Source organism: Eumetopias jubatus, unplaced genomic scaffold, assembly GCF_037043125.1.
Source record: "Eumetopias jubatus isolate StellerSeaLion01/CBP00866 unplaced genomic scaffold, mEumJub1_p1.0 scaffold_4, whole genome shotgun sequence".
Taxonomy (NCBI): Eukaryota; Metazoa; Chordata; class Mammalia; order Carnivora; family Otariidae; genus Eumetopias; species Eumetopias jubatus.
The window spans coordinates 82,938,708-82,966,475 of NW_028274810.1; the positions used below are offsets into that span (position 1 = coordinate 82,938,708).

At 44.5% G+C, this 27,768-nt stretch overlaps 1 protein-coding gene across 4 annotated transcripts in view; it reads right to left on the bottom strand.

The window, feature by feature from the left end:
- Positions 1 to 8,262: 8,262 nt before the first annotated feature.
- KHDRBS1 (KH RNA binding domain containing, signal transduction associated 1) overlaps positions 8,263 to 27,768 on the bottom strand; it is a 38,837-nt gene continuing 19,331 nt past the window's right edge. The window contains exons 6-12 of one of the 4 annotated variants that reach the window (XR_015768007.1): positions 27,221 to 27,422; positions 26,620 to 26,687; positions 25,779 to 25,837; positions 23,074 to 23,266; positions 20,414 to 20,473; positions 9,681 to 9,756; positions 8,263 to 8,587 (exon numbers count right to left, since the gene is read on the bottom strand). Coding sequence is in view for 1 of the 4 variants with exons in the window: in XM_028113671.2 (XP_027969472.1) it covers positions 23,169 to 23,266; positions 25,779 to 25,837; positions 26,620 to 26,687; positions 27,221 to 27,422 (427 nt within the window). In the remaining 3 variants the exon portion in view is untranslated. Of the gene's footprint in view, positions 9,757 to 20,413; positions 20,474 to 21,918; positions 23,267 to 25,778; positions 25,838 to 26,619; positions 26,688 to 27,220; positions 27,423 to 27,768 lie in introns of those variants that run through there. The other 3 variants (XR_015768005.1, XR_015768006.1, XM_028113671.2) reach the window with 3 other exon arrangements.

The window sequence follows — 27,768 nt, forward strand, 5'->3', positions numbered from 1 at the left end:
ACCGCCTGCTCTTCCCGTGCGTGCCTTCTCCCAGCATTTCTTCAGGCCCGAGGGAAAGGGCCGGAACCGCCTCTCGGCTCCTGCCCGAGATGGACCGTAGCCAGGAGTGGCCCGCAGGCGCCTCAAACTCAACGCGTCCCAAACTGGGCTTTCGTCTTTGTCTTCGGCCTTATTTTTCTTTGGTCCACCCTGGTCAAAACCTGGGAGTCATTTCCTTCCTTCCCTCGATCCCCCCACAACCAATCTTTCACCTAGTTTGGTGGACCCTAGGTCCTAAATCTTTCTCCTGCCATCACCTTAGTTCAAATCCAGATTCTGCTCCTTCTGAGCCTTGAAATCTTGTTTCTTGCTCTTTACAATGAGGCTGGTAATATTCACCTTAAAGGTCTTGGTGAGGATTGAATGAGATACCGCATGTAGAACAGGGTCTGTTTTAATAAATGTTAGCCATCATTATTATTAGGATGCATGGCAAGTACTTAACACAGAGGAAGCACTCAATAAATGAGCTACTACCACCAACCATTAGGATTTCTTCCCTCACAAGACCTATAAACTGTCTTAATCACCTGGTAACTCCATGGCTTAGGACAGTGCTTGGCACATGATAGACATCAATATTCAATTAATTGAATGAATTAGCAGATATTTAATTAATAGATACAGAGCTTACAGTTAAGTGGGAGGAGATGGACATAAAATTAGTAAATTCTGTAGTATGTTAGAAGGGAATGATTGTTGTGGAGGTAAACAGGAAGGGGGGATGGGAGTTTGCAATTTTAAACAGGACAGTCAGAGTAGGCTTCACTGAGAAAGTGACTTTTGTCCAAACACTTGAAGGAAATGAGTGAGTCAGTCATACAGCTATCCAGAGAAAAGGGGTATTCCAGGCAGAGGGAAAAATCAGTGGAAGGGCCATCGGGTATGAACATGGCTAGTGTGTTTAAGAAACAGCAAGGAGGTCAGTGTAGCTTGGCTGGAATAGACATGAGAGTGGGATGTGAGAAGGGGTGGACCATATGGGGCTCGTCATTACTCTGAATGAGATGGGGAACTATTGGCGGGTTTGAACTTTTTTTTTTTAAGATTTTATTTATTTATTTGAGAGAGAGTGAGAGAACAAGAAAGATTGAGAGAACTAGTGGAGGGAGGGGCAGTGGGAAAAGCAGACTCCCTGCGGAGCTGGGAGCCTGCCATGGGACTCGATCCCAGGACCCTGGGATCATGACCTAGCCGAAGACAGACACCTAACTGAGGCACCCAGGAGCCCTGAACTTTCATTTTTAAAGAATCACTCTGGCTGCTGTGTAAGAATAGACTGTAAAGGAACAAGGGTAGAAGCAAGGAGACCAGACAGAGGATATGGCAATGATTTTAGGAAAAGATGTTGATGGATTGTACCAGATTGAGTGAGGGAGATGTGTTGGATTCTGGATTTGAAGGTAAAGTCAATAGGATTTGTGGACAGATTGAATAGGTGTGTGGAAGAAAGACAAGATTGAGTATTACTGGGCGCCTGGGTGGCTGAGTTGGTTAAGCAACTGCCTTCGGCTCAGGTCGTGATCCTGGACTCGCAGGATCGAGTCCCGTATCAGCCTCTCTGCTCAGCAGGGAGTCTGCTTCTCCTTCTGACCCTCCCCCCTCTCATGTGCTCTCTCTCTCTCTCATTCTCTCTCAAATAAATAAATAAATAAATCTTAAAAAAAAAAGATTGAGTATTACTCCAAGGTTTATAGCCTAGGCAAATGGAAATGTGAAGTTTAATTCAACACGTATACATCTATTAAATTACAGATTTTACACCAAGTCAGGCCTTCCCTTCTGGAGGAATAGAGGCCCAGAGAGGGAGAATGACTAGTTCACAATGTAATGTAGAAACCAGGGCTGAGATTTCTTTTTCCAGCCAAAGAAATTCTGGTAGAAGAGCTGGCTCTGACCTCTTTAGACTGCCGAATTTGAAAGGTATCTTGTTAATTTCTGAATTACCAAAGCCCAACACTATCTGGCATGTGATAGACATTCAAATGTGTATTAGTTCAGTTGAATTCAGGTAGTGGCAAACTAGCTCTTAAAAGGAAAGTCAATTGGGAAGGAAAGCTAAATAGTTTCGGGAATACTCCATAGAAGACTGAAGCTGGGCCATTCCTGGAAACTCATTTTAGCTCAGGTTAACAAACATTTTTGAGCATCTATTATATAGCGGGCACTGCGGATACCGAGGTGCCACTCATCATTGGGAGAGACAGAGAGGAGAACCAATAAATTATGACACAGTGTGGTAATAGTAGCAGTATGTACCAAGTCCAGAGGTGGACGGAGGGTGACTAACTCCGACAGGGGAGGTAGTCAAGAGAAGGCTTCATGGAAGATGACATCAGAGCTGGTTTCTGAGAGAGGTAGAAGAGTTGGCCTGTCACGCTCCTATGGGAGGAAGCGATAGCTCAGGGCTGGTAATTGCCTTATGGGGACTGGTGGCAGGGGCATGTCTTGCTCTCCATCTATTATGTGGAAGGGTGCTGGACCTTGTACGTGGCAGATACTCAGGAAATGTTTGCTTAATTGATTTAAGGGCATTCATACAACCCAGTGACCCAGTGTAAGAGGGTAAAGCCACCCGGATGGGCTGCTGTGCAGGTAACCCATTATCTGGGGCCCCTGCCCACCTTGAACAGGTTGATTTTGCCTGCCCAACATCCATTCTTCCTTCTGGTTAGAACACTTTTGATTTTCCCTTGGGGAACTACCCTTCCTCCCACTCTCTCCGTCCATGTGGTCTGGTGGGGCTGCCTTACTCTGCAGTTCCAGTGTGGGCAGATAACCCTGGCCTGGCGAATCAAAGCATTCCATCCCTGCCTCTCCAGGCTGCAGTGACTGGTTTTAGGGAGGGGGAGGGATTAGTGACACTAGTCAGGCCAAATGAGATGCAGTGCAATCCTAGGACCTTTGCTGGAACAATTGGGAAATAATTTCCTCCCCTCTGGGGTGGCTAAGCAAGGGAGATATAAACTTGGAGCTTGTGGTGCCTGTGTTGCCACCTTTTAAGGAGGTAGAATTTAAACAATGAAGGAAATACAGAAAAGTAAAAAAATCAGTAGACACAGTCTTGATAGCATCATTTGAACCCCTGGATCCAGTGATACCTGAATCCTTATGGACTTGAAAAAAAATTTATTTACTTATTTTTGCAGGGGAGGGGAGGAGCAGAGGGAGAGGGAGAGAGAATCCTAAGCAGCCTCACAGCTGAGCATGGAGCCAACGCTGGGCTCAATCCCATGACCCCGAGACCGTGACCTGAACTGAAATCAAGAGTGGGACCTTTTACTGACTGAGCCACCCAGGTACTCCTGGACTTTTTCTATTACAAAAAACCAGTTCGTGTTTGCTGTCTGACAACTGCAACTGAAATAATCCAGAACGATGTACACTTCTATCCCAGTATCCAGCAGAGGTATCTAGGTTCTAGTCTTTTCACATCTGCCTTCTACAGGATCCCTGGGGAAGAGAATCAGAAGATGGCAGGATGTTGGTTAGGTTCTTGTTTTCCAGATCTGTGGCCACATGTTTTGCGACCCTGAAGCCCTCACTTCCTTTCTTTGCATCTTCATTTCCTGATTAACTTGCTCTCTATTGGTTCTTCCAGGAGTCTGGATTTTTGAGGAAATGCCACTGGCTCTGGGCCAGCCCTGTGTCATTGGGTGTCAAGAGTTGGGATCTCTTCCTTGGTCACGTTATTCTGGGGCCGTGGCTGGCACTTCTGTCCTCTAGATCAGTAGTTTTCTACCTGGATTCTGCGGACCTCTAGTGGCACCCAGTGGGGGTGCTGAAACCACAGGATAAAACACATACTGCTTTCTGGAATGTCAGTTTTATTCATGAAAACGTGAGGCAATATTTTCAATATTTACGTGTCGTTATTTAGAGCACCTTCTCTGCGCCAGTCTTAGAATCAAATCCTGGCTCCACCACTTATAAGCTTCATGACCTTAAGGGGTTCCTTAACTTCCCTGTGCCTGAGTTTTCTCAGTGTCAAGCCAGGGTAGTATTAGTACCTGTCTTAGGAAATTATGGTGAAGATTAGTCTGTGGAAAGTACTTAGAACAGTACCTGGTGAAGGGGCGCCTTGGTGGCTCAGTCGGTTGAGTGGCTGCCTTCGGCTCAGGTCATGCTCACGGAGTCCTGGGATCGAGCCCCGCATCGGGCTCCCTGCTCGGCGGAGAGCCTGCTTCTCCCTCTCCCTCTGCCTGCCTCTCTGCCTACTTGTGCTCTCTCTCTCTCTCTGTCAAATAAATAAATAAAATCTTAAAAAAAAAAAAGAACAGTGCCTGGTGCACAGTAAGTGCTATTTAAGTTTTAGTTACTATCATTATGACACAGATCTATCATGAAGTACAAAGAAAACTAATGTGAATTTAAGATTGAAGACTTTGAAGAAATGTCATCCGTAGCTCTGTTCCAGTTCTGCAGGGGTTGGCTCTTTCTTCTGACAGCAAGAATACTTACACCTGATTTTTATTACAAGTGCCAAAAGAGAATCCACGTGTCTTCATGTTTTTCTAATTTCCTGAGCCATTCTTACTTCCACGTATATGTTCGTCTCCCCGTCTCACTTTCTCCATCTCATGGCCACCCACCCACCTGTACTTACCCGGACATTTGTCTTCCCATGTCTTATAGTATTTGATGATTACAAAGATAATAAATGCAAGCTTTAGAAAATGCTGTATTTCTTGTTTAGGTGTTCAAAAATGAACAGGACTTGGGTAGGTAATGTACTTGGGTGAGGCTGGAGCGGGCAATGAAGATACAGAGGATAGTGTGAGCAAAGGCCCAGAAGCAAGCTATGTTTTAGAAGAGCAAGTCCATTTCAGCTTGAGAGTAATTGAAGATGGGGTTGAAAAAAGAGGTTAAGTTCTTGAATGCTACATACAGTGAAGAGTTTGGGCTTGATCATACTTTTCTAAGTCTGTTTCCTTGGTAAAATTAGGATTCCTGTCATTGAATTGTTGTGATTAATGACAAAAGCAGACAGGTGGGAGAGATAGCTTATGTAAGAAATAGAATGAGGGGCACCTGGGTGGCTCAGTTGGTTAAGCATCTGACTCTTGATTTTGGCTCAGGGCCTGACCCCAGGGTCATGAGATCAAGTACTGAGTTGGGCTCTGCTTTGGGCGTCGAGCCTGTTTGGGACTCTCTCTTTCCCTCTCCCTCTGCCCCCACCCCCGACTCTCTCTCTCTCTGAAAACAAAACAAAACAAAAAGAAATGGAATGATTGTCCTTAGGAGTTGGGGACAAGGATTTTTCTCTCCTTGGTATAAAGCAAACCATCCCACCTCTAAGTGGCCTGCAATTTAGTCTCACTTTTGAGATCTTATTTTCCTTCAATGCACATCTCAACCACCAGAGGGAGCTTGGTACAAAGGAATCAGAGCTCCCTGCTCAACAGGAAAATTGTGGTGGGCCCGGTTGGACCGGGGATATGGAATCCTGGACCCAATCCAGAGTCTTAATGGTATGAATGGGGCATGGACCCAGGTGCCCCCCTCTCTGGGTCTCTTTTATTAGACCCATCCCAAGGAGGGGTGAGGCATGCTGCCACAACCTAGCGTTTAGCTCTGAGATGTAAGATCTATGGGACAGGGGTAGATGAGGGCCAGATCTAATCTGGGGATGAGGAGTGGGGGGGTCTGAGTTTCTGTATCTCAAGCAAAAAAGGCCTTCATCAACTCTGCTCATAAGTCACTGGGCCCAACTCCTTGCTAGAACACCCTGTGCCAGGCAGTCCAGCTAGACCTGGGAACTGTAGAAAAGTAGCCAGGGCTGCAGCCTGAGGAGGGGGACGGGAGAGGCAGGGCCCTATCTGACAATCCATCTTTGGAGTGGCATCCACATTGCCCTGGGACTCCAGCCGTTAGGTCTATCAGAAAGGGTTATGCGGCCTAGCTTCTCCAGTCACAACTAACCTAGTATTTCATAGGATTTTTGTAAAACCTCCTTTGTTTTGTCTTCTGGCGCTGGGTTAAACAGGGACTTTTCTGGTACGGATGTTCAAATGAAGGCCCAGAGACACTTAGCAATTTACCCAAGATCACGTAGCCCTCCAGGGCAGAGCTGGGCCTAGAAGCAGCAGGAGTCACTCTGAGGGGGCCAGGAAAGGGAAGGCAGGCAGACAGAGCAACAGCCTTCAGAACCTGCTGCAACAAGCACCGGCTCTTGGCCAGACTTCATAACCGCCCCTCCAGAGCCTGCTCTGTTGCTAGGCCCCAGGCGGCCAGCCCTGCCCCACACTCCCACCCCAGTCCCCTGAGAGCCCATCACCCTGGCAACAGCCAGAGGAAGGCCCAGCTCAAATATTTATGGCTCAAAACAGTTCAGAGGCTTCAGCTGGGGGGGAGGGCAGAGGGTTGATGTCATCCCTTCTCTGCTTGCAGGGGAGGTGACTGACAGGCAGGGCAGCTGGGGGGGGGTGGCCCCCGAGGTCAGGGCTGCTGCAAGCAGTAACGGGAGGAGGGAGGAGGCTGTATGTGACAGACGTGACAGGTGGGCAGGACTTGGGGAAGAAACACAAGCCGGAAGAATGGAGGAAGGAAACCTAAGTGTTGAGCAGTATTATATGTAGACCTCGTGTTAGTTGTTTCATACCCATTTCATTTGTTTCTCAAATCCTGCTGAGTGGACAAGGATTATTACCCTACTTTTAGGAGTAAACAGGCCCAGAAAAATACACACCAAGTGATGAGCTATAGGATTTGAATGTAGGATTTGGCTTTAGCTCCATGAGCTTTACTGTAATTCTGTGGCTCCCAAGTAGATACCCCTGCATCTGGGGGTGGAGGGTGTGGCTGCCCAGGAAAGGACTGCTGGCTTTTCAGATAGTGACCCAGGCTCTGTGGCTCCATTTATCATTCAGATGCCATCTGAATCCCGAACTCCCTGCGCCAAACTACGCCCCTGCCTGCTGACCTGCAGCAAGTCCTCAAATAAAGGATAAGATAAAGGAACTCTAGCCACAAGGTGAGGCCTAAGCGACCAAGAAGCCAAGGAAGATGCAGCCTCAGTGGTCAGCTCTGGACAAAGAGTATCAATGCAAATAATTTGACAAATGCATCTCGGTTTGCCTGGGACTCTCCTGGTTTGGGCACAGGAAACTTCTCTACCTTGAGTAAACCTGGATAAGGTTTGTCACCATACATAAATCTCTCACACAAACACAAATGCTTTCCTGTTTCAAAGTACTTGTGGTGGTGAGACGTATGGGTGAAAAGTGGGACTATGAAGTCTGATATCTTCTTCTTTTAGCTTTATACAAGTTATTTATCCTCCTTGAGCTTCCGTTTCCTCATCTGTAAAATGAGTATCATGGATTGGAAGATTAAGTGAAATTGTGCATATAAACGCTTGACATAGTGCCTGCTATATATTAAGCACTTAATACATTATTAGCTATTATTTATAATAATCAATAATGAAGATAAAAATGGGCTCAGATGTTTACTAACTTGCCCAGAGTAAATCAACTGATTTCAACATCCTTTTCCTGCTAAGAATGAATCCAAGCTCATTAGAATGCCCCAGGCACAGTTAAAATGCAGTCTCTCTTCCCAAACTCAGCTCTTCTCCTGGTTCCCTTGTTAGGATAAATGACCAGAAGTTATTTTATTAAAGGAAGAGTATAATATTAGACAACCCTAACCTCTCAGGAAGCTCAGTATGAAATCAGCCTAGACATAGGCCACAGGAAACTGGAAGTCTATCAAAGGCTGACTTTCCAATCCTTCGAGAGAACGTGTTAGGACAAACAGCTAGCTCAATATAGTTAGAAAAGTAGGAGCTAGGCAAGGGGCCTTTGGCTCTTTCCCAAAACTGACAGAAGCTACCAGAGTGGGATCATTCTTCACTTGACCAAATCTTTTATTGAGCTCCTCAGTGCCAGGTATTTGCTGGGGAAGGGATAGAGTACAGAGGTGAAATGGAAAAGCCCTACTCTTCAAGAGCCTTTTAGACAAGGTTAGTAATCAACAATGAAGAGCAAAACAGGCTCAGAGGTTAAATAACTTGTTCAAAGTAAATAAACCTTCTCACTTGGCTTTCCTCTGCCTGTAACAGAGGTGACAACCAGCCTTGTCCTGGGAACCCTCCGGAGGTGCCCAAGGGCTCCTGGGCTGGCACTTACAGGCAGACCAGGTGTGGTAAGGTGGGAAGGAAGAGATGGAGGTAGTGTGTTCCAGCCAGTTCTGCTGGAGGCTAAGGGGAAGCAGGCAAAATAGGAGTGACACAGTGGCAGATGCCAGTTTATTCAGATCTAGGAGGCTGTCCTTGGGATACCATTAGTCCCCTTCAACTCTTTAAAGTCCTGAGCAGGTTTAATTGTTAGCATCACAGCCCCCTGCAGCCCTGAGGACTCCATTCTGGGCCTAGAGACTCTTTTAGGGGATCCTGGCTGGCTTTCTGTATGCAAATCAGACAGATCAAGAGGTAGAGTGGGAAAAGACTGTTGATCTCTCCTGGGTTTCTCTGTGCTCAGCAAATGCCCTCAGGCCAGCCTTGACACAGCGGGCAGCTCTCCTGGTTTCCAGAGTCCTCTGATCACTGCAAAGACACAGGTAGAAAATTAGACACGAAGCTACCCTATCAAGGGGCTTCCTGGCCTCCCATTTGGCCAGGGTGCCCCCCCCTTACAATCTCCTCATCCCATGGCACAACTTTATTTTTTATTTTATTTATTTATGTTTTTAAAGATTTTATTTATTTATTTGACAGAGAGAGACACAGGGAGAGAAGGAATACAAGCAGGGGGAGTGGGAGAGGGAGAAGCAGGCTTCCCACGGAGCAGGGAGCCTGATGCGGGGCTCGATCCCAGGACCCCGGGATCATGACCTGAGCCGAAGGCAGACGCTTAACGACTGAGCCACCCAGGCACCCCTTATTTTATTTTTTAAGATTTTTATTTATTTATCAGAGAGAGAGAGACAGAGGCAGGCAGAGGGAGAAGCAGGCTCCTTGCTCAGCAAGGAGCCCGATGTGGGACTCGATCCCAGGACCCCAGGATCATGACCTGAGCCGAAGGCAGAGGCTTAACTGACTGAGTCACCCAGGCGTCCCCCATGGCACAACTTTAGTTATTTCATTCTGTACAGGTTTCTAGGTGCACAGATGGGTAGGCAATAGAAGTCCACGGCCTAAGAGCTGCTTTTGTGCTGTTGGTCGGGCAATGAGAATGGATTCTCACTTCATATACATACCTCCCATCCTTAGCGGTGCCTAAGCTGAGTGATCCAGGGCAGAATCAACTAAGCCACTGGAGCCTTTAGCTATTCAAACTTTGGGGCCTCCAGCTGTACAAAAGGGAAAATGATTTCTGCTCTCCCAGAGATGTGAAAAAGATAAACATTAACAAAGAGCTTTAAAGCCTTTGGAGGAGGGGCGCCTGGGTGGCTCAGTCGGTTAAGCATCTATCTTCGATTCAGGTCATGGTCCAGGGGTCCTGGGATCCAGCCCCATGTCGGGCTCCCTGCTCAGCAGGGAGTCTGCTTTTGCCTCTCCCTCTGCCTGCCCCACCCCCCACTTGTGCTCTCTCTAAAGTAAATAAATAAAATCTTAAAAAAAAAAAAAAAACACCCATAAAGCCTTTAGAGGAAAGAGAATGAGGAAACAGTCATCTTCTTACAGCTATTATTAGTACCTCAGTCCTAGGCTCAGTGGGGCATCTCCTCTGGCCTTTTGAGGGGTTCATCCCAGCTCCAAATACTCAGGGTTATCTGCAGGAGACACACATCTGAAGCCTGGGGCACGTGCCAAAGCCTGTAGCAGTGCTCCCATTCTGTTAACATATGGTGCCCCCATTCTGCCAGCTGTTCCAGCCAGTAAGTGGAGGAGCCCCCTCTTGGTCAAGCCCTTCTCTCCCACATTAATCAGCCACCAAACGATGTTTAGGGTAGCTCTGAAAAGTCCTTGGATCCAGTCACTTCTCCACATTTTCACTGGTATCACCCTACTTACTAGAGGTCTTTCTCATTTCTCGTCTGGACTAACACAAAGTTTCTTAATAGGTCCTCATAAGGGCGCCTGGGTGGCTCAGTTGGTTAAGCGACTGCCTTTGGCTCAGGTCATGATCCTGGAGTCCCGGGATCGAGTCCCGCATCGGGCTCCCTGCTCAGCAGGGAGTCTGCTTCTCCCTCTGACCCTCTTCCCTCTCGTGCTCTCTACCTCTCATTCTCTCTCTCTCAAATAAATAAATAAAATCTTTAAAAAAAAATAGGTCCTCATAATCCATAATCCATTTTCCACTCAGGAGCAAGTGAAGTTTAACTTTAATCATGTTGTTCCCCACACCTCACTCCCGGATTCAGTGGTCTTCAGGGTTGACCTTGGAGTAAGGGCCAGGTTCCTCCCTCACCTTGAACCTGCCTCAGTCCCACCCTCTGCCTAGAATGTGCTTTGTGTCCTTGCCCCAAACCATTTCATAAACCCTCTGTCTAGCTAACTCTTCCTTTAGATGTCAGCTTAAACAGCATTTCCTCAAAGAGAACCCCTGGGCTAGGCTGGTCTGCCTGGTGTCTGTCCTCATACAACTCTGTTCCTTTCTTTCATAGCTCTTATCACAACTGAAATGATGTATGCTATTTATGAGACTAACATCTCTTTAGCATCTGTCTCCTCAAATATAAGCTCATGAAGTCAGGAACCAATTTTACCTTATTTGCCACTGAATCTCCAGTGTCTAGCACACAGTAGGTGTTCCAATTTCTATTAGCCAATGTGTTTAATAAAATTGGGGCACCTGGATGGCTCAGTTGGTTGAGCAGCTGAATCTTGATTTTGTCTCAGGTCATGATCTCAGGGTTATGGGATCGAGCCCTGTGTCAGGCTCTGTGCTCAATGGGGAGTCTGCTTGAGGATTCTCTCTCTCTCTCTCCCTCTAGCCATCCCCCTGCTCACACTTTCTCGCAAATAAATAAAAAAATAAAATGAATGAATAAAAATGAAAAAATAAAATTTAAAAAAAATAAAATGAATGAAAGGGGGCATTTATATTGACCTCTGGAGAGAAGCTTATGATGAATCCTATCAGAACACAAGGTATTTCTTTCTCAAAGGCAAATGTAGAGCTTGTTTCTGAATTCCAACCTCAGAGAGCCTGAGAAATGGGGAGCACCCGTTCTATACCTAAAGCTGGGCCATGAATGGGAAGCATGAAGGCTGCAGGAGCCAAAAGCCCCTGGGAGGAATTAGCTCTATCTGAACCCAAACTCTTCTATCTCAAGTTCTCACACCACAGTGTCTGGGAAGAAGAGACGGAGGTAGACTAAGTGGGCTCCAGAGGTTGACAAGGGAACAGTTAATTCAGGCATCTTAATGTAGTTTTAAGAACAGGAGTAGTTTCCCAATTTCTGGCACTGTGTTCTACTTAAGTGACTGATCCGGGCTGGCAGCCTGGCTGTGCGTCATACTCTGCCTGGAAACCTCTCAAATGAGTTGTCTTTTTTCAGGAGTCCCCATATCCTCCCCAAGTTTGCCCTGGAACTGACAAGGCCTCCTGGAAGAGACAAGCTCCCTAGGTCTAGGTGGGGAGAAGCACTGAGAGAGCTTGTGTTCCTACCCGAAAACTCCTACCTGCCCATCTGCTGCCTGAGACACCAGCCTAAGACACTCACCACAGCAGTCCACCTCCTGCCAAGAGGATGCTGCGTTTGTAGTCAAGGAATGTCGAGAAGCTAAACTCCAGCAGCATGGTTATGAAATTCAAGTCCCTTCCAGATACAGGTCTCCCTCCTCTTAGAATAGAGACCTACGGTTGGCAGAACACTGGCTGAGAACATGTCCTCGGCCCCAGTGCGAGAACAGGTTACAGAGTAGAATATTTTCAGCCCAGGGGTTAGAAAATTTACTTATTTTTTTTTTAAAGATTTTATTTATTTGGGTGGGGGGAGAAGGAGAGGAAGAGAATCTCAAGCAGACTCCCTGCCGAGTTTGGAGCCCAACATGGGGCTCAATCTCATGATCCCAAGATCATGACCCAAGCCGAAACCAACAGTTGGATGCCCAAACCAACTGAGCCACACAGGCACCCCAGAAAACTGACTTTAGAGGTCAGTGAACTTATCTGCTCCTTATTACCCCCTAAAAAGGTTTGGTCTGCTCCCTGAAGGCAGCCTCCTTGGAAGCCCAGGGAGCAATCAGGCCACGACGGAACTAGCGTGCAGTGGCCACCATAGGCCTTTGCTCCTAAGGGGCCTAGAAGGGCGAGCTCAGGGAACAAGAGAACAAGTAGTTAGGCTGGGCGGTGCACTTCCTCCCCTCCCCCCGCAACAGCTGCTGTCTCAGACAGCTGTATCCAGCCTGTCTGCTCAGGCTATTAGTCATCCAATGCTTGCTAGCTTTAAACATGTAAAGACTATTAATCCAGAGAGCAAGAGGTACATGAAGGTTCTGGAGAGAGAAAGGGAAGGCTCAGAAGGATATGTTTCTCTTAATTTCAGGAATCTGGAAACCAGAAAGGGGTACCCATCCTGTACACCACAGCTGGGAACTACTTTGAGTGTAAGCTGATCTTCTGGTGGCCACTGTAGGCATACAGAAGAGACCAGGAGGCAGTTAAGTCAGAGCAGGGACTTGGGTCTAAACTCCAGCTCTTAGGGCCTGCGGTCATCCTAATCCGGACTTGTCAGTTTCTCAGGATAATCCCTGCTTCACAGGGTTGTCTGTGAAATTAAGTAGGTCACTGTATCTGCATATGATAATTCCAGTAGAATTAGCACAGAATTAAGAGCTTAAAATGGAGGCAGAATCTTCATGCATTCAGGGGAAGCAAAGCCATGTTTAACAATTCCTTAAGAGCAAAGTTTCTACCAGAGGAGACTCCAGGTTCCGGTCTCCAATTCACAGGGTGGGTTAAAGGGACAGGAGGTGGGAGCTCGCCCTTAACACACGACAAAGGCCTAACGTCCCACCCTCAAATAGCCCAAATCTCTGAGAGGACAGAGGATTATTCTTTCTCAAAAAGATTAGAACCAAAAGGCCTTCAGGCAAGAGGAGAGCAGAAGGCAGGCAAGGTGAGGGGAGAATATCCCCTTCACTCTCCCACAAGGAGTGGTGCCACTTTACAGAAAGCTCTGCTCCTCTGCTCCTTCCCTCCTTCCCTACCTTGCCGGCATAATGGCAAACACAGGTGTGTCCAAGTCACTCTCATGCTCAGGGCCTTCGACAGCTCCCTAAACTTCAGAATCAAGTCCAAATACTTTGCCTAACATTTAGCTTTTCAAAATGGGCACTCACCTCTCTTCCAGCCTAACATTTATTGGGTGCTTACTATACAGGTCATGTTGAATGTTTTCCATGAATTCACTCAATCTTTACAACAATGTGGTGACATAAATGATAATCTCCCATTTTACAGATGATGAAACTGAGTCTTGGGGAGGATAGCTCGCCTAAGGCTCCAAAGCTAGTGGAATTAACCCTGGAGGCGGCAGAGTTGACATTAGTCTTTTTAAAGCCATATTAAGGTGCTGTGTTAATCTGTCTGCCTGGTGTTTTCTAAACCTTCTCAGACAGTTCCCTCAGGGTCCTTCGTATTGGGCTCAGCAACAGAGCACAACCACACACTACTGTAACTGTTGAAGACTTACTCTCTCCCATTAGACTGAGATTTTGGAAGGTAGACACTATGAACTGATGGAGACCCATGACCCAGAACAGCCAGAATAAAGACCTAAGTGGCCTCAGCAAATATTCACTGCCCTAGCAATAATATTCCTGCAGAAGCAGCCTCCTTCCAGGATAGAGAACAGCTGTACAGGCTCCCTGAGATGGTTCTGGCTGACAGGTAAAGCTCCTTCTACATTCCAGCATAATCCTAAAGTTGAGGTTGATCACAGACTCTGAAATCAGACTGTCTGAGCTTAAATCCCAGCTCCGCTAGTTAACAGCTGCATGACCTTGGATAAGTTATTTAATTTTCTGGGCTTCAGTTTCATCATTGTGTAAAAACGGGACAATAATAGCTACTTTACAGGTGGAGAAGACAGTGCATGGCACATAGTAAAGAATCAATGCGAGAACTGACAAAATGCAATAGTAGTTAAAATACGTATTTTTCAGATTTTAACATCCCCGAAATCAGGATGCATTTTATACTTGATACGAAAACAAACTATCGTGTCAGTTTAATTGGCAATATTTTTTCTTTCTTTGCAGTACTTGCTACATCTTATAATAAATGGCCTCAGTGTCAATGAAATATGGCGTTATCTTACAGAAGGAGCACACTTTCAGCATAGAGAATGGACTTCAGTATACAAAAATGTTGACAGGCACACCCCACAACTTGCTATGAGACTGTGGTAAATTACTCCACCCCTCCTAGTATCAGCTGCCTCCTTTCCAAAAATAGGGACAGATAGTAGGCCTGCAAATTCAGTTCTCTCCTCCCTTAGCCAGGCAGAGCTGCCTATTTTCCCTACGTCACTTCCTCCTCCTTTTACAAAGTGGGGTCAAGATCAATGAATGGGAGTAGATGGAGGAACAATTTAAATGACTACTTAACAGTAACACTGCCAGCAAACAGCAGCTTGCATAGGTCCACACGAAGCACAAGAACATATCAAGAAAGAGGGAGTCCATGTTCTGCCTTGTACATTCCAATTCCGATATGATCTTTGGGCAAAGCCTTGAGGGACACAGAACTTCGGGGTTTGAGACCAGGCAGGGAGTATGTAAGTTTCAAAAACCTGAGGAAAACATCCACTACTGTAACACCTCTATACCGCTATGCACATGGTACAGGGGAACTCTGCATATGCGTGAGCAAGAAGGTTTTTCGGTCCCAACTCTCAGGCTACTGTTCCTGAAACAAAACACAGTCTGAATCTGTTTCATCCTTAGTGGCCAGAAAGCTCTAGCAGCTGCTGATGCATCTTTAGCTTCATTCTTAGCTTGCGGCAGGGGGTGGGAAGTGGTAGGGAGAAAACAAGAGGGGACAAACCCTGAGCCTTCTTGAATAACTACCATATCCCTAGGTAAGAGAGGGTGAGGCTGTTCCCTTAGCAGCCACAGTCATTGCCAGGAGCACCCCGGAGATTCCACAGAAATCGTGGAGGGAGATGGAGAGAGGAGCAAAGGACGTTGATGGTGGGGAAATGGCATGTGGAGCTCAGCCTCGAAGCTCCTGAAGAACTACATATGGCCAGGCGTGGCAGCTAGAACAGCAAGCCTCATTCCCACTTTAGCAGCCTGCACTATAAGCACAGGGTAAAGATGTGGTTTGGAGATACCCATACATGGGATCAAATCCTAGCCCCATCACTTACCAGTAGCCTTTAGTGGTGCCAAAATAATCCAGTTAGCTACTCCTTATCATTGAGTAGCTATTACATGCCAGAAATTGTATGAATCACTTTTAAGTAATACCTACTTCAAAAGGTAGTATACCTCTGTGGTCAATAAGTGTGTCAATATGGACAAAGGCACCAAGATCATTCAATGGGGAAAAAACAGTCTTTTTAAAGATTTTTTTTTAGGGCGCCTGGGTGGCTCAGTTGGTTAAGCGACTGCCTTCGGCTCAGGTCATGATCCTGGAGTCCCTGGATCGAGTCCCGCATCGGGCTCCCTGCTCAGCAGGGAGTCTGCTTCTCCCTCTGACCCTCCCCCCATCTCATGTGCTTTCTCTCTCATTCTCTCTGTCTCTCAAATAAATAAATAAAATCTTTAAAAAAAAAAAAAAGATTTTTTTTTTAAAGATTTACTTATTTGACAGAGAGAGAGGGAGAGAGAGAAAGAGCGTACACACGCGCATGTGTGCATGCATGAGAGCAGGGGGAGGGGCAGAGGGAGAGAAACTCAAGCAGACTCCCTGCCGAGCATGGAGCCTGATGTGGGGCTCGATCCCATGATCCCCAGGATCGTGACCCAAGCTGAAATCCACAGTCAGATGTCCAACTGGCTGAGCCACCCAGGCACCCCCAAAACAGTCTTTTTAATAAATGATGCTGGGACAACTGGATATCCATATGCAAAAGAATGAGTATGAAACTCCGATCGCACACCATATGCAAGAGTTAATGCAAAATGGGCCACAGACCTAAATGTAAGAATTTAAACAATAAAAGTCTTAGATGGAGATAGGTATAAATTTTCAGGACGCTGATGAGACAATGGCTTCTTATCTAAGACAACAAAAGCACAAGCAACGAAAGAAAATAAACTGGACTTCAACAAAATGGAACTTTTGTGTTTCAAAAAATAAAAAGATAACCCATGGAATGGGAGCAAAATACTTGCAAATCATCCATCTGACAAGGGTCTCACACCAGACCATATAAAGAACTTACAATTTAATAATAAAAAGACAAATAATTCAATTAAAAAATTGACAGGAGATTTAAATAAACATTTCTCCACAGAAGATACACAAACAGTGGATCAGCGCACGAAAAGCAGCTCAACATTAGTCATTAGGGAAGTGCAAATCAAAACCACCATGAGACACCACTTCACACCCAGTAGGATGACTACAGTAAACAAAGCAGAACATAGTTAAGTGTTGGTGGGGATACGGAGAAATTAGAAACTTCATACATTGCTGGTGGGAATGGTGCAGCCTCTACATAAGAGTCTGACAGTCCCTCCAACAGGTAAGCATTGAGCTGTTGTCTGACACAGCAATTCCTCTCCTAGGTGCATGTTCAAGAAATTGAAAACATATGTCTACACAAAAACTTGTACATGAATGCTCATAACAGTATTTTTCATCATAGCCAAAAAGCAGAAACAACCCAGACGTCCACCAGTGGGTGAGTGGACAAATAATGCTGAAAAACATATATGATCAAACAGTATTTGACAATAAAAGGAATGAGGTACTGACACAAGTTACAACATGGATGGAACTTGGAGACACGATGCTAAGTGACAGAAGCCAGTCAAAAAATATTCCATATATTGTATGATTCCATTTATATGAAATGTCCAGAATAGGCAAGTCAACAGAGGTAGGAAGTAGATGAGTGGCTGATCAGGGCTGGAGAAGTTCAGTAGACTGGGCGAGATGACTAAAAAGCATGGGAATTCTTTTCTGAGGTTGATAAACATATTCTCAAATTGACAGTGGTGATGACTACACAATTTCGTTATCTATTAAAAACCACTGAATTGGGGCGCCTGGGTGGCTCAGTTGGTTAAGCGACTGCCTTCGGCTCGGGTCATGATCCCGGGGTCCTGGGATTGAGTCCCGCATCGGGCTCCCTGCTCGGCGAGGAGCCTGCTTCTCCCTCTGACCTTCTCCCCTCTCATGTACCCTCTCTCTCTCATTCTCGCTCTCTCAAATAAATAAATCTTAAAAAAACAAAAAACAAAAAACACTGAATTGTATATATTTTTTTATTTTTATTTATTTATTTATTTATTTTTTTTAAAGATTTTATTTATTTATTTGAGAGAGAGAGAATGAGAGATAGAGAGCACGAGAGGGAAGAGGGTCAGAGGGAGAAGCAGACTCCCCGCCGAGCAGGGAGCCCGATGCGGGACTCGATCCCGGGACTCCAGGATCATGACCCGAGCCGAAGGCAGTCGCTTAACCAACTGAGCCACCCAGGCACCCTGTATATATTTTTTTAAAGATTTTATTTATTTGAGAGAGAGCAAGCAAGCACAAGCTAGGGTGAGGGAGGAGGGCAGAGGGAGAGGGAAAAACAGGCTCCCTGCTGAGCAGGGAGCCCAAGAACATGGGGCTCGATCCCAGGACCCCAGGATCATGACCTGAGCAGAAGGCAGACACTTAAGCGACTGAGCCACCCAGGCGCCCCTGAATTGTACACTATAAATGGGTGAATCCTATGGATATGATTGTATCCCAATAATCCTAACGTGTCTTTTAATTTGTACATAATAGAAGTTAACCAGAAGGTGCAAGCTGGTAGGCTGCCTAATGGCAGCACTGGCTTGCCACAGAGGTTTTACAGGGACTAATACTAATCTGAGCGGACATTAAACAATTGCTGTATGTAAAATCCAAATTTCTAGTTTTTCTGGAAAATCAGATCCAGCAAGTCTAACAAAAAAATTTCTGGAGCTGGAAAAGAAACATGAATGAAAATGAACTTCAAATGTTTGATAGGATATTCCTTCAGGGGTCCAAGGTAGAACCCATGACTCATTCAAAATGATGGATAACTTCTAATACTTGGGGTTGTCTTAAATGAAATGGGTTGCTTTTGGAAGTAATATGCTTCCTATCACTAGTACAAAGTACTGATACATGTTACAACAGGGATGATCCTTGAAAACTTTATGCAAAGTGAAAGAAGCCTATCACAAAAGGCACATATTATACAATTTCACAGAAACAGAAAGTAGGTGAGTGGTTGCCAGGGGCTGGGGAAAGAGGGGAATTGGGAGTGATTGCTAACAGGTATGGGATTTCTTTTGGGGGTAATGGGAATTTTCTGGAATTAAATAGTGATGATGGTTGCACAGCACTGTGAATATTCTAAAAGCCACCAAACTGTACACTTTAAAATGGTTAAATGGTAAATTTTAAGTTACACGAATTCTGTATTAATTGAGAGAGAAAGGTAGAGAAGACCAAATGAGATCGTCCTTATTAACTGCTTAGGATATTATCACAGTAATGTTAGCTACTATTATCAACTTCATTTGATGATAAAGAAATGAAGCCCAGAGAGGGATTAAAGGTTTGGTTTTGTCAAAACAGAGACCAAGGCTATGATGAGGCAGAGTCAGGACAGGTCCCCAATCTTGCTTGGCTCTAAAGATTACAGGACTGTAATAAACATTCACAGGTAGTGACAGAAAGCTATGGAAAACATTGGGACCAACTGACTAAGCTCCACATCCAGAAAAGGCAGACCACCGACAGACCTGGGTCTGCCAACAATAAAACCTGTTTTTCCAGGTGCAAGTTACAGGCCGAATGAGGAAAGAAGCATCCCCAAAATTCTGCTCTTAAGACTACCCCAGGAAGAGTTGGAACTAATTCTCTGCATTCAGGGACTTTCCTCTAAAATTGTTTTGCCATGCATGTAATCAATATCAAACTTAGGACTTCCTTGGTGCCCAGAACCATGCTCAATATACACAGTCCTCTTTAAAGTCTCTAGATCTCAGAGGCTCCTGGGAGAGGCAGGTTGGGAAGACATGAACTCCAAGAAGGCAAATTTCACTGACAAAGGCTCTATGTGCCTTTGGCCTCTCCCGAGTTTGTTCTTTTCCCTTCGGTGCCCTCCTAACCCTAACAACCCACTCAGGGGCAGAGGGAAAAATCATCCAGCTAGTTCCTGGATGGCTTCAATCAGCAGGTAGGCTTGCTCAGTTGTCAGAGCCCCCCACCCCCCAATCAGGGGGCTAACCTTTCTTAGAGAACGAACACTAATATTTACTATGTATAGGACACTGAATTGATTGGCCTTATATATAATAAAAGTCATTCAGTTTGCTGACCACTATAAGGTGTCTATTATCACTACCTTCCTTCCTAGATGTGGAAATAAGTGGTTACAAAAATAGTTTGTCGATTCAACTGTTAGGTCTCATGCCCTCTCTACTATGCCACACTATCCTCTTCCGAGGGTCTCCTCATGGTGAGAAATACTCCTTCCTTAGATTAAAAGCAATATAATATGGAAAGTAAAGATGTTAGGTTCTGGCAACAAACTTGGGCTTGATTACTAACCAACATACTAATTATATGACCGCGGGAAGTCACTTAACCTTATTAAGCCTCAGTCACTTCTGTATTACACAAATAATCCTGGACAACTGTTGTTTGCCTGCCCAGTATCCATTCCCTTTTCCTAATAACACCCGACTTCCTTTTGAGGAATTACTTTTTTCTTACCACAACCTTGTAAAGTATGAACATGTGACTTAAGCTAATACAGTCTTGACATTCCCTCCCTAGAATTTGCATCTCCAGGGAAAAAGAAAGCAAACAGGGCTAGAATTCACTCATTCTAGCAACAGCACCTAAACAGCTAGTCCTGGCTTCAAGAACATTCCTGTGGTCTATCGCTGCTGTCCCAGTTCTCTGCAGCCAATCTGGCTCCCATGCCAGATTTTCTAGCCTTCATACTAAATCTGTGAGCCCCTAACATCCTTCTAATAAATTCCCTTTTATTTACATTAGCTGGTCACTTTGTTGCTTACAACCAGTGAACTCCAAATGAAACATTGTCCCATTCGGTTACTAACAGGATAGGGTGGGATCCAACAGATGTAAGCTGACACTACAATCATCACAAGTAAATTTAATATGGACTGACGGTCGTGTTGTAAATATGGTACAAATGACATGCGAGAAAGATTTGCCCATGGACCATGTCCCAGGCCACTTCCTGGCAAAACTATTTTATAATTAGGATAAAAGTCCCACATCCTTAATAGAAAGCTACCTTAACATACCTGACATGGGTCTTCACTACCCATTCTACTCCAAGAAATGCCTCAGGAGTTTTCAATCACCTGAAAATGGAGAAGTAAGAGATCAACCTTTTGAAGAGGAAGTTTTAAAGACATACAAAATAAAAGATAGAGATCCTGCATGCAGTTTACACATTACAGGAGAGAAACATGCAACTTTAAAGAAATTTTAAATAACATTTCATTGTGAATATCAATACGGGGACCTATGGGGCTCATCCTTATACATTTTTAAATAGCTGAGCAGAAAGCTTGACTTTGGGGAGCAGCAGGTCTAATCTACAGTCATTGAAATTTTACAATGTGTCATTTAAGATGTCAGACTTTGTGCCCAGGTTACATTACAGTTCACTTGTGATGGGCAGGATTATTAAGAGTTATGGCTAATTTATGCGGCAGCATATGGTTTTTCTTTTTACAGCTATTTTTTATTAAACAAGTTTTGCAAAGTTTTAACATTAAAATTAACAGCTAAAGAATTGTTTATGCAAGTTGCTGTCACAGTTTATGTAAAAGAGAAATATGTGCTATTAAAATCAGACATTTAGGTTACCTTTGGTTTTTTGCGATGCATGTTAGCTTTACACATCCTGATTCTCTTGCGATAATTTTCCTTTAAAAAGGGGGGTATAGAGTGATCTCTTTTCATCAAAACAAGACATAATGCCCTGAAAGCTGACTTCAAACCATGGTTGAAAATTCAGTTATTTACACTTTATCACAATCTACAAATACATTTTTTTGTTGGTGTGTTTTAAAAAGAAAAAAAATGTCCATCATGCACTGCTGCAGGAAGCTTGGCACTTCATACAAGAGGATTTTTCACCCCCGAGCAGTTTAGGTGGCTCCCTTAGGGAAGGCATGAGAACCCTGAGAATGAACAGAGGAGTGGAAACAGGGCCAACCAATTCCATCATTTCCTCTCTTGGTGTCTCAGGAGGGAGTTCAGAGCCAGCCTATCATGCCAGATCCTGCCCCAGCCCAGCTGATTTGTTAACAGCGTTTCTGGGATTGGAAGGGAAACCCTTAAGGGCGCCCAGGGTTTGCTGAATTGTCATATCTGAAGGCAGGTACTATCCCTTTCCAAGCTCACGGAGATTATTTGGTGTCACACTTAGGGCCACCTAGGGGCTCTAGAGAGGTGCAGACGAGGGTGGCTGGCACTTTAAACACTGAGGCCTATGTACGGAAACCAATCCAAGTTTCGGCTCAGTTGGGTTTTTCTCTCCAGAAATTAGAGCTTGTGATAGGATGGGATAAAAATGCTGTCAACAACTTCCAGGGGGTGAAAAAGCTTTGGTTATTTTTAAACTAAAACTTAACAACTCGATAAACTTTTTTTTGGTAAACTTAAAATAAAATCCCCCCCACCACTTTTAAGAATGTCTCCAACTTTTAACAAGCCCATTAACTTTAGAGTTAATTTAAGTTTATTTGAAAGAGAAAACTATTTTATTGTCCACCCAAAAAAATGACAATTCATCACATTTACTTTGATTAAAAAAGGACTAAACTTTATTGACAAACTGCTGCAGACATTTTGACATAAGTTTAAGCTACCTATTTAGGCAGACTTACACATGTAGCATTTAATCTTCCAAGAACAAAATGGGAGGACGGTACAAATCCAATTAGGACTTTAACTTATGTACAAAGTGGATTTTGATTCCTTTTTTCATTCAGCTGCAGTGTCCCTTTTTATATCATGCTAGTGTTGAGACATACTTGACTAACTACCTTGGGAACAGTTCAATATTGACAACTGTCAACTTAAAAAAATCATCAGCTTTTGGTTCCAGTGTCCAAGTGAGCTTTTCATGGAATGCAGAACCTCAGAGGGACAAAACACTTTGTCTTTTTAAATACTGAAATTTTAATTATTAGTACGATTACTGAAGGATTTTTCATGGCTGAAAAGCTCTGCATCGAATTCAATCCAGGTGGCCAGCCCCTTTCCCCGAATCCACCTCTTCAAAACCTACTCCCCACTAAGTATCTCTCAACACTGTATGTCTGGGGCTAGATTTCAAAACCCACATAATGAAAAAGTCAGTTTTACAAACCTAATTTTGTTGTTGTTTTAAATCAATTAACGTTAAAAATTGCATCAACTATTTAATTCATGAGGATCTTTCATATTAAAATTTAACCTTAAGATTCAACCGCCATGTGCTTTTAAAGGAAACATTTTTAGAGACGTCTGAGCTCACTTTTACATGGTGGCACCTACTGCCGTTAACGTTTGTGATTTTAAATCTTAAACAGCCCTGAATTTTGAAATGTAGCCTAGTTTGGGATTCTGCAACTACAACTTTACGGGATGCCTCAAATCAAAACTAAGAGAAAGTTAACAAGCCTTAAACTTCAGAACCTTTAAGCAAGCAATGTCACTTTTGAAACTAACAGGTTTGTGGTTTTTTTTTTTTACTCAACTTCTTCTTTTTATTATAAAAGGTACATTTCTGTTTATATTTAAACAACAAAGAAAAAAGCATCTACACACTTAAAAAATTAATTCGATATTCCTAAATCTATTTTAACTCATTTTAAAATACTACATACAGAAGCCAGAATGCAGAGTTAAGAATGGAGTAAGGTGGGGAGAAGAAGGGGACCACGAAGAAAAACACTTAGACAATTACTTGTCTGTTGTGGGTAAAGCAACAGGAATCCTGGGAGATACAAGAAATCAGTAACAACTTTGCTCATAACTGATATTTTCCCCTCATGTTTGTTTTTAATAACGTCCATATGGGTGCTCTCTGTATGCTCCCTTCACTGGCCTAGCTGGAGGGGCCTTCAGCGACGGCCTGGTCCCATTCCAGTCGTCTTGGCCTGTGAGGAAAGCAAGAACAGTTTATAAACCATGTGCTATTGGCATTTTGGGATGAGCAGGAATAGGTCAAAGGGTAAAGATCACCAAAAACACTGCTTTGCTTCCAGGGTCTTGCATGTCCCAGTGGTCCCTGCTTTTCGCTCTGCTTGGCCCTCCTGAACAGCTTAATTTCCCAGCCGTAGGGCAATTTTGAGTGGACAAACAGAAGGAAACAGCTCAAAAGCCTGGAGTCATCTTTAGCAAAGAGGTTCTCCACAGGCAACATGATCTCTACTCCAGCCCCCAAACCTGACGAACCCAACACTTTGCTTGAGACAGTGGAAATGAATCTTAGTAGGTCTGCAATGCCCTTTTTCCTGTTCCCAAAGGAACTGGGGAGAAAGCCTCAGGTAATGTGGCAACTTTGGGAAGTCTTTCAGACTGGAAGCAGGTAGCTCCTTTCCAACAGCAAGTCAGGTTTCCCTGTTGAAAAGTATCCTCTGGCTCTCTGGGAGAAGCAAGCAAGGGCCACATTTCATGAGGCTTCCCGACCAGGAGAGCTGGTACACTGCTCTGGCAGAGGGAAGTACAGTTCAATGTGCTTATAGCAATGATACGGAGAATTCACGGTTTCCTTTCTCATGCAATAGTCCAGAGAAGCCAGACAACATGGCTGAAATCCTCAAATGGCTTTCCTTTGTTACAGGGAAAAGCCTGAGGGAAATGATCACTTACTTCTATAGCTGACCTCTCATGAAAAGGAGTTGCATTTATGAGCTTAATCTTCCCACTCACCCCCATACTTTACCCATGCCAGTTCATCCCCGATGTATTTCTCCAGCTGCCTGCATTCACTAAAGGTTTAAAGCCTCTATATGGACCTGAAGTTCCACAGAGCCCTACCTAAGTTTGTTTATACTCTTAGTATAATAGGTACATCCATCACTTTCCAAGTGGCTTCTGGTCCTAACAAGACAGTTTATTTTTGTAATCCTGTTTATAAAGGCAGAAATCATAACTGATTAACTGTGGCAACAGCACACCAGGAGCAAGAGAGGCAGTCGGCCTCTTTCAGTTCAGTCTCTTCTCTGGCAAAACAGAAATGTAATTCAGTCAAACACATACAGAAGCCCCATTGTGCTGCCTCACGGATGGGAGGGAAATACCCTGGGGCAATCCCACTGCCCTTCTAAATAGTGGCCTACCAGCAGAGCAGTGCAGTGTTACTGATGGCAACTGTCCAGTACCCTTTAGCTAGAACTGGTAAAAAGTGTTTCCCTAGCCAAGCAGCTGACTGGCTACTACAAACTGTGCTGAAGAGTTAAGCTCAGCTTGTCTGTCTTTGGGAGCTCCAAGAGGCTCCCTATTCCCTCTTTTCAGCTAGGCTAAGGTTGGGGGCGGGGGGACCACGGGACACTGTTAACTAGTGTCTTAAGATGTACTGTCAATTGCTGAGCTCCTGGCCAAGGACTCTGGAATTCCCTCAGGTATGTTGAAAATACCTTGCATTTAAAAGGCTGCTCTCCCTGCACCCCACTGCCACATGGCACTCCCTCTGGGGCCCATTAACATGGGGTCATAATTGGCTCTTGAGGACACTCTTGAGCAATGTGTTTTCAACTAAACCTCAGGGAAGACAACTTGGTCCTGCTGTCATTTCAGCCTCTATAACTCTCCTGGGATCAAGAACTGAGTTGAGATTTCTCCAAGCCAGTAAGGAGCTTGGTGCCAGTACTGCCCTGAATTGGCCCCAGCCCCTACCACCTCAGATCTGAGACTGACAGGCACGATTCTTGCACCCAACTTGCTTTTGGCTAGCTACTTGCCATCTAGTTCCCTTTCAGCTAACACTTCCTCTACACTGAGATTGTTTTCAATGAGATCCAAAATTGTTCTTAAAAATGAAGTGGGGCCAGGTGCCTGGGTGGCTCAGTCAGTTAAGCGTCTGTCTTCAGCTCAGGTCATGATCCCAGGGTCCTGGGATTGAGCCCTGCGTTGGGCTCCCTGCTCAGTGAGGAGTCTGGTTCTCCCTCTCCTTCTGCCCCTCCCACCTGCTTAAGCACACTCGCTCTCTCTCTCAAAATAAATAAAATCTTAAGAAAAAAATGTGGTGGGGCTGGAGAATAAAATTGGATATGATGAAGTTTTTAGTATGCACCAATGTGGCCTAGGTACCAAGCGCAAAGGCCCTGCAACATGACCTAGGCCTGGCAAACTCTCCTGGTCTAAAGTAGAAAAAGATCAACATCAGCTTAAAAGTTTGCAGCTCCAACCAGGCCAAACAGACATCTAGTTTAAGACATGTGCTTAACTTTCCAAGAGTAACTCCATCTCGCCTTAAGAGCCCCTCCTTCTATGGCACACCACACAAACTCAGTAAGAACAGGACGGCTACTGTCACACCTACCAACATCTCAGCTTTCTAAAGGCTCCTTTTTGGGTGTGTGCCTGGTAGCCCCCAGTAAACCAGCCACTAGCACTCCTGCAGGCACTTACTTGCACACTCTGCCCACCATGGAAATAAAGACATACCATAAGCTTCATAAGAATCTTGAACCTCCCCATGTCCATAGTCATAATATTCTGAGTCCCTGAAAGCCAAAGACGGAGTGTTAGAGAGCTACAGAGTGACTCTATTTCCATTTCCCCTTCCTCCCACATTTCAGGCATTTTACTACATGTGTAAGACAGGAAAATGCTCATTTTGCCCCATCTCCAAACCAGAAAATATTTCCAAAACACGTATGTGCTATGTATTTAAACAAACAAAAAAACTTACAACCATAGCAAAGAAAAATGGATACCACATAATTTAAAGTGAAAAAGCACAATCCAAAACTGACCATCTTAATCATAGTGTACACACACACACACACACACACACACACACACATTCATAGGGCTCACTGGAAGAGAATAAACAAACATGCTGTTCTGTCCCCACTGTACAATTCTGAAACACTTTTTCAATCAATCACAGATAAAACACATATACACAAAAACGTTATTTAAGACGAGTGCAGAAAATAAGGTAAGTTATGGTAGTAGGACTCTAGCTTCCTTTTAAACTTTTATGTACCTTTAATGTGGCAATAATACAACAAAACAATTTAAAGGCATTTTCCCTTCATTTCCATGTGGTCACAGCTCAGGAATTTTTCATCTGCTATTCCCAGATTCTATACTATAAATTAAGACTCAGTTATCTAAGCTTACAGATCTGTGTGACTTGCAGACGTGGAAAGCAAAGGAGATACCCTCTGGAGGGGAACCACACTGCTCCTTAGATGTGTGCTACCTAAAACTCTCGGTTGCTCCAACTCCTCCCATCCACCCCTAGGACACGCAGTAGCACTTCTATTGCCTGACTTACCCTTGGCTCTGGCTGTAATAGCCTTCGTAGCCTTCATAACTTTGTTCTGCATATGTGTCATCATATCCCTAGAAAAAACAAAATAAAATAGAAAGTCAGACTCACACAGAGTAGGGAAGGTAATTACATCCCATGGGAGGAAGGTAGGCTTCTAGATTAACAGAATGCAGAATTTTCCTCCAAAATTGACACCCACTGGGGAATAGTTGCCAGAGAAAGGGTTTAAAAAAAAAAAAAAAGAAACAAACAAACAAAACTGAACCACCAACCAAACCAAACCACCCTTCAAATTGTGGGCAGGAAGCAAGGTAAAATGTTGAACTTGAGCATTATCAGCAGTACTAGTGAAAAGATCCCTTACTAAAACACTGTGTATTTATCAAGGCACAGCCTGTTTGCTGTTTAATCTATTCACACATAGTAAACTATGCTTAAAATGGAAAAATCTTCTGAGTTTAACATTCACTGCAAAAGAAGAGACCAGACTCCAGATCTGATAGGTGGTCCCTGCCACCTACATCAAGGGCCAATGCCCTATCACTCAACTTCCTCTGGCCACCTTCTAGGTCTTGGGAAATGGCGCACTGTTCGAACTTCTTACATAGTCCTCGTATGTTTCTGGTGCGGGGGGTGGAGGCAAGGGTATCCTCTGGATGCCTGCTGTCCGTGCTCTCGGTGCTGGGGCACCCCTCACTGTAGGCGGGGGTGGCACTCCTCGAGTTACGGTGGCACCTCTGGTGATGGCTCCTCTCACTGGCGTACCACGCACCAAAGCCCCCCGAGGTGGTCCAACACCACGGCCCCTGCAAGAAGAAAATTTAATTTTATTTTTTTTAAAGATTTTATTTATTTATTTGAGAGAGAGAATGAGAGCGAGAGCACATGAGAAGGGGGAGGGTCAGAGGGAGCAGCAGACTCCCTGCCAATGTGGGGACTCGATCCAGGGACTCCAGGATCATGACCTGAGCCGAAGGCAGTCGCTTAACCAACTGAGCCACCCAGGCGCCCGAAGAAAATTTATTTTAAATGGAGCTTTTAATACACAGATGGTACTTTCATGTTCAGACCTGTTTGCAAATCCTGGAGCTAGACAGATTTCACAATGCCTTAAGTAAACTACTATTAAAATACAGGGGAAAAAACAAACAA